Below are 12,134 nucleotides of genomic sequence, written 5' to 3' on the forward strand. Positions count from 1 at the left end.
AATTATTCATGACAAGTAACACCTACTATGTGTGGGTGGGAGCAAATCAGTCATATTGACATGTTTGAGCATGCAGGCTGTCTGATTTTTCACACTGGGGATCTGTATAGTCTGTTTACATCATTTAGTTATTTTCCACACGGTAGATGAGGCTTTTCATGGTGAAATGTCTGTTTTTTGTTGTTGTTGTTGTTTTGGTTTTTTTGCAAATGGAGGCTCCGTTAAATGGTCCTCCAGGCGATTTAACATGTTGTATGCTGTAATAGACTGACTGTAGTTTACTGGCAGTAGTATAACACTGTGGTGCTGTGTAAAGACCACCAGAGGATTATACCGGAGCCTAGGTGATTTTTCCTTCAAAATAAAGTTTATTTCCAGGAATATTAAAGATAAAAAAGTATTTTGTTTTTTTTTTTGTTTGTTTTTTTTTAATTAGATTCAATAGAGTCTTATAAAACAAAATAATCAAAAATATCTCAAACTAAAAGTCAGATATAAATGTAGCTGGTTGTTATTGTTGATGTTATTGATTTTTTTCCATTTTATTGAAAATACTCATTATCATTAATGGGGGGCAAAAACCGACAAGGAAACAAATACTTTGTGTTTTTTGTTATATCTGAGTATTTAAATTGTACTTATTATATAATTATATTATTTATCTTTTTTGGTGAGTATTTGGTACTATAATTATATTAATATATTAATACATATCAATATTTGGTACTGTCATTTTGAAGTTGTTTTTTTTTTTTAAAGGAATATCTGATCTTATCTTATCTGATTTTATCGCGGCTAGCTTCAGTTCTCGTTACACTTGCATTACTCCCACGCAGTTCGTTACTAAAGGACATTATTTTGAAAACCACGAACGGAAGTAAGGTCTGCGGTATCACCTCGTACTTGAGCAGTGTGTGTGTGTGTGTGTGTGTGTGTGTGTGTTTTTTTTTTTTTTTTTTTTTTTTTGCCTCTACCTTACCGAAGAAGTGACAGGCTTACAGGAGGAGGGAGGAGAAGTTTTTCGCAGCTTCGCCTTCTCCCCTTCATCATGGAGGCTCGGGCACATTTCTCACGGGAGGAAATCAACAGCACGGTGTGGGAAGTAGCTGAGAAATACACACGGCTCAAACAGATAGGGACCGGGGCGTACGGCTCGGTGTGGTGAGTGATTTACCATTTACTGTGCATGTACGCTGCATGAAGTGTGTGTGTGTGTGTGTGTGTGTGTGTGTGTGTGTGTGTGTCGTAGTTGGGACTGGACCTTGTGGAAAATACTCAATCTGAGCCCAGCACTCACCAACGATAAGCTACCCCGGCAGCCTACGGTGGGCCCGGGTTTTATATCCTGTGCACCAACACACTGTCAACACTGGTGGCACAGGAGTAACTTATGTAACTAGTTATTACACCTCACATATTATAGCACATCCTCACAGCGTGTGCCATGTGTTACCACGGAGACCAGGCACACCTCACAGCACATATATGTTATAATATGTGCAGTAACAGAGGAAACGAGGCTCTGTCAGTGTTAAAGATGGCCACTTTGCACTTTCATCTCTACATGCAGTTACATGCAAGGTACAATATGACATGGTGCCACCTACGCACACAGATTTGAAGAAATCTAAATGTTACTTACTCTTTGTAAACATGTATCTACAAGTTGTGTGTGTGTGTCTGTGTGTCATAATGGAAACACAACTTACCTTCCACTAGATAAATAAAATCAGTGTGTAACAGTTGCTCCATGTGTCTATAATTATCATACATGCAACTCTGCCGTCAAGTTTCATACCAGCATTATGCAAATGCACTTTGATCTATAATCTTACAAATAAAAATAAATAAGACTATAAATTCCCTCAGCAGAACGCCACCAACCCAAGAAATCACTAATTAGCCATCAGCTAAAACTAGTTTATATACATGAGAATCAGCCTTAAAAGCAGAATATGTGTGTAATCGTAATATATAAACTCCATTTCACATCATTAACCTCCTTAAATTCAATAGATAAAATAATAATATATCTAATAATAGAAATACAGGATATAACCTTGCTGCCCTGCCCACACTCTGCTCTCATTTCATTACTGTGGTAGACCACATGCACTAAACCAACCTAAATCTAATTAAAATATATATTTTTTGGTCTTACATTTATTCTTTGCATGTGTAAGAAATTTTATTATATTTTGATTATCCATACTGTAGCAACAAATTTGGGATAATTTTGTGATCTCATTGTGAAGTTACTGAATGAGATCAGCTCCAGTTTTATTCAGAAAAATAGTCACTGATTTCTGGCCAGTTTTTGGAGTTACGCAACTCCCACTCTCAGCTTTGCTTTTTTATCCCTTTGAGTTTGTTTATAGATCACTGGTCTGAGTCGACTGACCACTGAAGCACGATAGGTAAAAGTTCTGAGAATGCTTTTTTATCCATAAAGTTGAAATGGTAAAACATCTATCACAGTGGACTCCTGTTGTCAGAGCTGCAGATATTATATCAAATATCAGATATACTGACTATAGTTACCAGGATTTTAAGCTTTATAGTTTTGGAGTGACGGTCTGTTGAAGCTTAAGATATCCGCCTATTAAAAGAAGCACCATCTGAGTAAATGAGATCAAGCGACCATTATCTGGATCGCACATCTTTCATTAGAAGAAGGAAGGAAATAATCAACAGAATTGAAACATATTCACCAGTTTCATTGTTACCGTACTGTAGGTGTGAGATGTACTGTTTTTTATTTCAGATCTTTTTCTGGCATGGAGAAGCTGTTCATGTTCAAATTACTGAAATATCCTACATTAGTGCATCAGTGTTGTCCACGGCGCTGTGAACAAACGATGTGTGTGTGTGATGTGTGTTGGTGGACGCGGCTCCAAATAGCCTAACAAGCCTTTCCTCCCACGATTCGGTGCCCTGCAGATCACTGCAAACATGCACGTCACCAGCTGCCAAACATTTACATGTTGACTTTCAATAAACCACAGACCGCCGATCAGTTAGAGAACGAGTCCCTCCATGTGAGAACGTCTTCGCTGTAGCGTATGATTTTAACACACAGCCTCTTAGTGAAAGCGAAACCCCTCGAAATAGACTGGCCTCAGTCGTTTTCCCACTGCTCTCACTTCAAAAGAGGGGAATCATTGTGAAACTAGAAGACACACGTAGACTCAGACTGCACAGCCATTGACCCGTTATTCCATTATGCACCACAGCTCGGCAATAAATGAGAAGACTACAGAGAAAGTGGCCATCAAGAAGCTGCACAGGCCCTTCCAGTCAGAGATCTTTGCTAAGAGGGCCTACAGAGAGCTGCGGCTGCTCAAACACATGAAGCACGAAAATGTGAGTAGATCAAAGCCGACATATTCCCCGCTTCTTGTAACAGACTGGAGCTTTTATGTGTGGTTTTGGCCTCATGATGGTAATAATCATTATGCATTATAGATATGATAATATGGTGTAAATACTTCAGCTCCTAACGCCTGCTCCCATGTCTCTGTGTTCGTCACATCTCCCCTTCATTCCAACCAGGTGATAGGACTTCTTGATGTGTTTACACCTGCCTCAAGCCTCAATGACTTCCAAGACTTGTGAGTATTTAGCAAAGCCCTCAGGCAGAGGCAGACAACGCCTATCTGGTGATCTGCGGGTTTAGTATTCACCTGCAGCAATGCCTACAGGTTCTGGACTGCAGAGCCGTTTTGGGGGGGGGTTAAACAATAGGTGAGTCACCAGAGTGATGAGATAAAAACTGAACTGACCACCGTCATTAGACAGGAAGGGGTCTTATCTAAACTGTTACCAGCTGTGTTGTCTAAAATAACTCCGTATAGCATTTAGAAATATCACTGTAGGATTAAAATGTTCCTGAACTGGAGCTAAAGCGCCCCAAAACTGAAACACTGAGTTACAGCCCCAGAGGCGTCCGCATACTTTTGGCCACACAGTTTACACTCGTGACAAACTACATAAGGATAAATCACTGTATACAGAGACCAAAATCTACCATTCAGTCAAGAATTTAAGGTCTTGATGAGGGAACTCTTAAGATGGAAAAAACGTCCATCATGAAACTCCGCGGTTAGCGAGCGGGGTGACAGTGAACAGAGCACGACACCTGCCAGGTTTTCGCCGAGGATCGCTCAAAAATTAGTTACAGTTCTCCGTCACGATCTTATCTTATTGGTCTCTTTCCACTCTGTGTTTCAGAAAACCAAGGAACAGTCAGCTTTAGGTTCGGTGGTGAATTTTAATTTAGGCCTTCTGCCACAGCATAACGCACATTATTATTTTTATTTTGCCACGTATAATTAAATAACTATACAATATAACATAGAAAATTATTATTATCATATTTTCTTTAACTGAATTGAATGATTATTCATTGCTGTGACTCAGAGTTTAGGTTGCTCATAAGACGAACACATCAAACTGCAAACTGTGGCTGTTGCAGCAGCACATAAAGAAGAAGAATACTGTATATTAAGAGTTACATAAACAGACACAAGCACCCTAAGCTCCTTAATAAAAGTATGAAAAGACACGGATTACAGCATTAACAGGGTGTGTAAAATAAGTGGGATAAAAGCCTCTTTTTGTGCTTAGTTGTGATCTTGACTGAATTAATTTGTTATGTCATGTCTGGCCTGTTGAACAGAGGTAATCACTTTGCCGTCTCTCTCGCTGCCTTCTTACTCGGCCCCTCTCTAACCTCTCTCTCTCTTTTTCGCAGCTACCTGGTGATGCCTTACATGTTTACTGACCTGTCGAAGGTGCGGGGTCATCTCTCAGATGACAAAGTCCAGTTTTTGGTCTACCAGATGCTCTGTGGACTCAGGGTGAGACAGGGATGTTAGAATTTCACCGTGCAGCGTCAGAACGTTTAAAGTCATAAATTAAAAGCTCTACTTTCATCGTGGTAATTATATAACACATGTATGTAACGAGAGGTGCAGCTGAGGGTTCAACCTTTAGTTGAAGACAAAGTCGTAGTGTACAGTCGTAGCATGTAAGAATTAGAAGTTATTTAAAGAAAGGAAAGAAGCACAGATCAATGCACCTTGTTAAAATATAATAAAATGTTTGCTACTGTCAAAAGTATTTTAAGTATAACTTCACTCAAAACTCACTCAAAGCTCATACTGCAAACAGGCAAACATTGATAAAACCAGCTGTATCAAAAATGAACCATACCATACATTTTAGATATTAATGCAATATAAATGTCTCTCTCTCTCTCTCTCTCTCTCTCTCTCTCTCTCTCTCTCTCTCTCTCTCTCTCTCTCTCTCTCTCTCTCTGCAGTACATTCACAAAGCCGGAATCATCCACAGGGTAAGTACAAGTCAGTTCATCGTTGTACAGCTTAGGGGAAAAAACAGCCTTAACTTGGGTCTGTTTTTTTGTTCTATGATAAATTGACCTTCTCAGAGTTTTATTAAGAAACTGTAACGTGTTGAGTTCTTTGTCACGTACGTTGATTCTGGCTCAGATTGCAGACGTGCACTTCTTCCTGTACTTCAGAAGAATTTGCAAATGGTGATTTAATGTCATTGTTATCGACTCAGATTAAACCCTGCCCCGACAGGTAGGATGAGTTCACTCCACTTCTGATGTCTGACTGGCGTGTCTAGAGACGTTAGGCCACACCCATGGGTGACGGCTGCCAAGACCTATGGGTGTGTGTGTGGAATAAGGGAAAGCAGAGTTAGATTAATGCATCACTTACATATCAGATAGACACCGGTTTGTTATCTAAGTGCATCACAGTGGCACCATTAATACAGAGTCATGGAGCGGGAAAATCATATTGAAAATCGAACTGTAACTTTGTAATTGATTCAAGAAAACAGTGATTTATGCAGGAAAGAACTGAAACTGACCAATCTGTTATTCGTTATCTCTATCCCTCTATCTTTTTTTGGGGGGGGGGGGGGTGACAAGTCGGCCAATCACAGCACAGTTTGGACGGGGTGCGCCTCCCTGAGGTTCTGGGAGGAGTCCAGGTTGGAAGACAGGGTCCTGTCACCTGGTGGTCTCAGCCCCCTTCCAAAGGTCTGGAGCCTGAACACTGTGGGGGACAGACCTGTATTTCAAACCAAACCAAACACATCCCACCCCCACACCTAACATAAGAAAACAAATTTACACCAACCCAGTAGTGCGCACTTCCCCCACCGATGGATGTTATAATGCTATGTTGTGTTGTGCTATGCTATACTATGCTATGCTATGCTGTGCTGTGCTATGATATGATAGGTTATGTTATTTTATGTTGTTATGCTATCTTATGCTGTTATATTATTTTATGCTATGCTATGTTGCTGTCCTACCTTTTTAGCCTTAACATATTTATCAGTTATGCTCAATATTAATTTAGCTGCTAGTGTGTGGGGTTGTAATAAGTAATTGTTGTTTAAACTGCAGGAAACTCAGTTGTGCACACTCTGACTCAGTCCTCTGTTAAGGTGTTACCCTGTTGTTACTGTAGTAATTCCTAAAGCATTGAAGGTGTTATCAGCACTCACTAATACTGATCACACATTGTGTGACAGTATTTTATGAATGACTCTGCAGAAACGACACAGTAAGACCTACAGTCAGTTATACTTGAGTCACGCCATTGACTCCCTGCGTATGCATGGAGACAAACAGCTGAGCCATGTCAGGCCGCAGGAACTACAAGCACCAAAGCTCCTCCCGTTCCCGGTTCTGATGCTGCTTCAGTACGAGCGCTATCGTTTTCTGTTTATCACTGTGTGCTGTAAGAAACCATCACTCAGCTCTTTTTCTTCTACAGGATCTAAAGCCAGGAAACTTGGCAGTAAACCAAGACTGTGAACTGAAGGTTCGTACTTCTAAGGATTACACTAGAAAAACATGACCAAACTGAAATGATGGGGACGCTGCAAATAATAGATTTCAGCAAAAGAATGTAATAAGATTCAGAAAATGTTATAAAATTAGCAATATACAAGAAACAGCATGTGGATTTACTAATAATTACAGATGCTGCTGTTTTGATTCTCACTTAAATGTGGCTCAGGAAACATTGATGTAGAAACACGTGTGTGTAAAATAATGTTACATATCTTAAACAATATATATCAGTAAAAATCAAACACTTTATCAATGATATATTGTTGATATAATATTCCAGATTGTGATCAGTTTTGTGCCTCTGATGCAGATCCTGGACTTCGGTCTGGCTCGCAGTACTGACGCAGAGATGACGGGCTACGTGGTGACCCGTTGGTACCGGGCACCTGAGGTCATTCTGAACTGGATGCACTACACCCAGACTGGCAAGACAATCGTAGCTGTTTTTTATATTCTAACTGTACCTGCCTCCTCGCTGTGGTCTCGGTTGCTCAGTCGGCCTGTCGGTGCTGTAACTGTAACCGTTCGCCGTCTGTCGTGTGAAAACATCCCAACTCCACTTACAGGGATTTCTTTCTTTTAGCTTGTGTGGTACTTTACGGGTCAGCAGGTTTTATTATAATCCTGTCGCTGCCGCATGAAACCCTGTTTGAAGTTGCATGGGTGTCATTCTGACAAATTTTTTTTTCCTTTAATCTGTTAGACATTGACACAGATGGGTCTGACAGCAGCCTGATAGTGCTGAGACTGAATGACAGATCTGACAGACTTTCCCGGGATTCATGTTTCTGTGGGAGTTTTTTTTTTAATTTGTAAACAACATCTAGAGGATGGGGTGTAGCAAAGAAAGCAACTCTGGCAAGTTTATACCCTTCACAGGATTGTATTACTCACCAAGTATTCCCAATATAAACAGCACAATAGATTCTGCTTCCTGTTGATAATAGGAACTTTGCTCTGGCATATAAATGCCACCTTCCTCATTTCTACTCCACTGAGCTGAATTTGAAACACTCTTGATGTGTTTTCTGCTTGGATTCTCAATGATGTGTTTTCTCCTTTCCTGTTTATTCTAGTGGACATCTGGTCTGTGGGCTGTATCATGGCAGAAATGATCAATGGAAAGACTCTTTTCAAAGGAAAAGACTGTATCCTTTCATCCACTATTGAAGCCTGTGTAATTCTAAATAATGAAACGGGTTCTAATGTACAGAAATGGAAATATACTGTAAGTTTGAATGTATTTTGTCATCGAATCAATGTAATGATAAATGAGATTGAAAGCCCCTTAAATAAACAGTGACAGTTTTATTTGATCATAAATCCGGTGCAACACAGAACACAAAAGACAGTTACAGCATATTACATGCAGTATATCTCTTTTACTCAGCTATTACATGCTTTTTCCTGCATGTTTTATATTTGCTTTTTATGTTCTTTTTTGTGTTGCACCTGACAGTTGATTCATCGCAAATAAAGCTGTCACTGTTTCATCAGATGGCTTTCATTTTCCTCTGTTATTGTGTTTTATGGATCTGCCTGGAAACCCATACTTTCCACTGCTTCTCTGTGCACACACGCTTATGAAAGCACCAGAACATCTCAGGTTTTAAAATCCTTGATCATAACCAACCACCAGACATGGACCAGCTGACTCAGATCATGAAAGTGACTGGAGTACCTGGACCAGAGTTCATACAGAAGCTGGACAGTCCAGAGGTAGGACAAGCTACTGTATGTGTGAGGAGGGCTGTAGAGGGCATGTTGGCAGGACTGTACTGTTGTTGGCTGTAAGGGAGCACCTGGAGATCAGGGTCCTGCAGGGGGTACACCCCAGAGGGTCAGCCAGCATGTCTGAAATGGAAAAAGATGGAGGTTAAGGTTAATACAATCACCACTTTAATGTGGCTTTTGCCATTTTTATGCCTCTGCACCAGCGACAATAATAATATATTCTAATAATATATTCTCACATCCCTATAACTCACAATCAGATTTCAGAGAGTAAACAATTCTTCTGGTTGATAATGTTCATTTAATCCAAACCGTACCACGAGCTGAACGTTGATGTGTTTCTCTGCCGAGATGCCAAGAGTCCTCTCAGGTGTTTTCCCCTGAAATCAGCGGCGCTGATTTAATACTCAGTCTGAAACTGAAACTTATTTCCAGATCGTCCGTTTCCGACTTTCTTCTTACTTTTAAAAGAGCCCCCCCCCCTTTCTCCTTAGTCTGAGTTTGAACTCAACAATGACACCACAGCCACAATATTACACTATTATTAACAAGGCTACAGTCTCACTGTACATGTTAGATACAACAACAACATCAGGAATGCAAAATACAAAAGATTTTGCCTTTCTTAAGCTTTACCAGTTGTACAGTAAAAATATAAAATTTGTCCTGAGGGTGGCACTAGAGGGAAAGTCAGGGCATCAACAAAAACATTCAGCAGGGTGTGTTCAATGAGGGTAAGTGAAGACGTGTAAAATAATGATAGAAATATGGATTTTTATCCACCAGATATCACCAGTAAGAGCTTATCTTAGCAGTAAATCTGTGCACCAAGCTCAACAATCAATCACTGTCTTTCTGTCTATTACATCTGAGGCTCATGCGTTGCTTTGTGTGAGCTTCTGTTGATTTCTGCACATAAAAAGCTCCAATATATATTTTTATCTTTGCAAGAGAAGTGCCTGTTCATGTTCTTCATGTTCTCTCTGTTCAGGCATTTTAATAACCCTGTTTTTTTATCCAATTTTTCATCAGCTTTATATACCTGATAATGAACCCACACTCTGAGCCGCTGAAGTACACGGAAAATGATTCCAGTGCATATTTTTACAGAGATTTGATACCAAACATGTCTGCAAAATTGGTTTACGGTGCTGTTTTTGGAGAGAGTCAGTGTAAGATGTTTTTCTGGTTCGCATTCCAATTTGTTTTTTGTCTCTAAAAACAGGCCAAAACTTATGTGAAGGCCCTTCCACGTTATCCCAGAAAAGATTTCTCAACGTTGTTCACCAGAGCCAGCGCACACGGTGAGTCCAGCCTCCAGCTGGCCCTCCTGGTCCAGGTTGACACACGGACAGACTCAGCATAATTCCAGTCTACTACTACAGTGGCCCACCAAAGGAGTCCAGGGTCAGGAGTTTGTTGTCATAGTAACAGCAGGTTCCTTTGCTCCTTACTGTCTTTTGAATGATGTGACACTGCCCCTGTACCGTGTTCATGAAAGATTTTCCAATCACTGATCTGAACAATCAGTGTGAGGAGGATTCAGATCAGGAGAAATTCTCTACATGATACATTTTATGTCTCTGGCAGCAGCAGAAAAACTTCTCTTTTTGGAACCGATTTAATTATTGCTACTGGAGAGTTTGCAGCAAATCTGCCACATGGCTAATATCACATTCACTGACGTCTACAATTTGAGCATTTTTTTTTTACGTTCGATCAAATCGTTGCGTTCTTCTGTACCACTGACCGTTTGCAGGTATCGACCTGCTGGAGAAGATGCTGGTTCTCGATGGAGACGAGAGGCTCACGGCGGAACTGGCTCTGGAGCACCCATACTTCGACGGTCTGAGGGACCAGGACGACTTTCGTGAGCCTGAAACGTATGATGACAGCCACGACAACGCCACATTGTCCCTGGATGAGTGGAAGCGTAAGAGAAAAAAAATACATAAACATTAATTAAAAAGAAATTACCATGATGTAATTAATTACAGATGAGAGTGGCGTAAATATGGATTGGATTTTGTTTTTGTTTTTTCTATGGCGTTATATGAGACAGATATAAACAGAAGTCACATACTTGTGTCTCATAGTGGGAACAGTTTTACAATCATAGACATTTTCTTTTTACCATGTTGAATGATTTACAACTACACAAAACTTCTGTTAATGTGGTGATGAATAATTAATGTTAAAACGCCATGCAATTAGTCCTCTTTAAATTATTATAGACATCCTGCACCTGCAGAAAACTAATGGTTTCCCCCTTCTACCCACAGGGTTGTGTTTCAAAGAGGTGAGAGACTTTGTGCCGTTCCCACGGCGGGACTCCAAGAGGAAAAACACCCTGACTATGTCTCAGTGACCTGATGAATGTTGTGCCCCAACCAACATAGAATACAGCCAATGGTGCCCTTGTATACTCTAACCATGGATTCAGTCTGTTTCTTCTAGCCTGGAGATGTTTAGATTTTGAATCAGTGTTCAGAAGAGAGATCATCTTAAAAACTTTTTTTTTTATAATGTGCAATTATTTCCTAAATTTAAATTGCTTTGTGTGACACACATTCCCTGTCAGTGAGTTGTCTTGCAAATTTATTGTGACCAGATGTCACGGGGTTTACTGTAAGATTTACTGTAAAATTGTTTTCCAATTAAACTATAAGACAAAATATGTATAAAGTTATTTTTTGCATTGAAAATAGCATCTCTCAGGTAAGGGGTTTGGTTGGATCTGGGTTTTTGCCAACAAATCCCTGAAAACCCCTGACCAGTGAGGGGCCCAAAAGATTAGCAGTTACAATGTGAATGTGCAATATATTACAGGTGTCTGTTGGAATATGGGACCATGACAGTGTGTATGATGCTCAAAGCAACTAGTCCTTTTAATTTATGTCTGCTTTTATCACCTGTGGGTCCATATTGCACTACTGTAATGCCTGCCATGCTGTATATACCATCTTCACACTTAAACACAAATTTAAGCCCAACCCTTGTGGTTGTTTTCAGTATCTAGCAGCTTTTTAATATGTACTTGGCTGGGCTTGTACATTATTCAGAGGCCACTTTGTGATGTGTAATATTGCACAGTGATCATTCATTGGGATTAAGGTTATTCTGTTTAATTCATTGCATCATCTGTTTGAAAGGGGATCCTGCACAGGACATCTTGAGACTGATAATAACCATGTAATACCTTAAAATGTGATGCTGGTTTGTCACTTCTTTCTTTTTTTTTCTCTGAGTGGGTGAATGTCTGTGCATGTGTGCATATGAATAGAGAATAAACATGAGCATGAGCATCCATGTGTGCACACATGTTTTATGTACATGGGGGTGACAGGGACGAGTGTCAGGTTTCCAAAGCACCACATCAGAGAAAACGGTCCAGATACAGTTAATGGCGCCGTGTTGTAACTACATATTTAGAATGCTTAAAGCTGATAATAAGATCAATACAGCCTGATCTGCCACTGACCCTGTTAAATAGCTTGCGCGC

The 12,134-nt window shown here is 40.1% G+C and overlaps 1 protein-coding gene across 1 annotated transcript; it reads left to right on the plus strand.

Annotated features, from left to right (window-relative positions):
* Positions 1-941: 941 nt before the first annotated feature.
* On the plus strand, positions 942-11,939 carry mapk13 (mitogen-activated protein kinase 13). Its single transcript, XM_056384188.1, has 12 exons — positions 942-1,161; positions 3,234-3,363; positions 3,553-3,611; positions 4,754-4,859; positions 5,324-5,353; positions 6,819-6,866; positions 7,209-7,323; positions 7,975-8,046; positions 8,538-8,617; positions 9,858-9,936; positions 10,392-10,565; positions 10,915-11,939. Exons 1-12 carry the CDS (start codon positions 1,049-1,051, stop codon positions 10,998-11,000), a joined length of 1,092 nt encoding a protein of 363 aa, XP_056240163.1. The 5' UTR covers positions 942-1,048; the 3' UTR covers positions 11,001-11,939.
* The last annotated feature ends 195 nt before the right edge of the window (positions 11,940-12,134 follow it).

Source organism: Seriola aureovittata, chromosome 9 (genome assembly GCF_021018895.1).
Source record: "Seriola aureovittata isolate HTS-2021-v1 ecotype China chromosome 9, ASM2101889v1, whole genome shotgun sequence".
In the NCBI taxonomy this organism is placed as follows: Eukaryota; Metazoa; Chordata; class Actinopteri; order Carangiformes; family Carangidae; genus Seriola; species Seriola aureovittata.

Coding starts and splice junctions, on each gene's coding strand:
- mapk13 (XM_056384188.1), top strand. CDS start 1,049: ATGGAGGCTCGGGCACATTTCTCACGGGAGGAAATCAACAGCACGGTG. Junction 7,324..7,974: donor GATGCACTACACCCAGACTG/GCAAGACAATCG, acceptor TGTTTATTCTAG/TGGACATCTGGTCTGTGGGC. Junction 8,047..8,537: donor TCTTTTCAAAGGAAAAGACT/GTATCCTTTCAT, acceptor ACCAACCACCAG/ACATGGACCAGCTGACTCAG.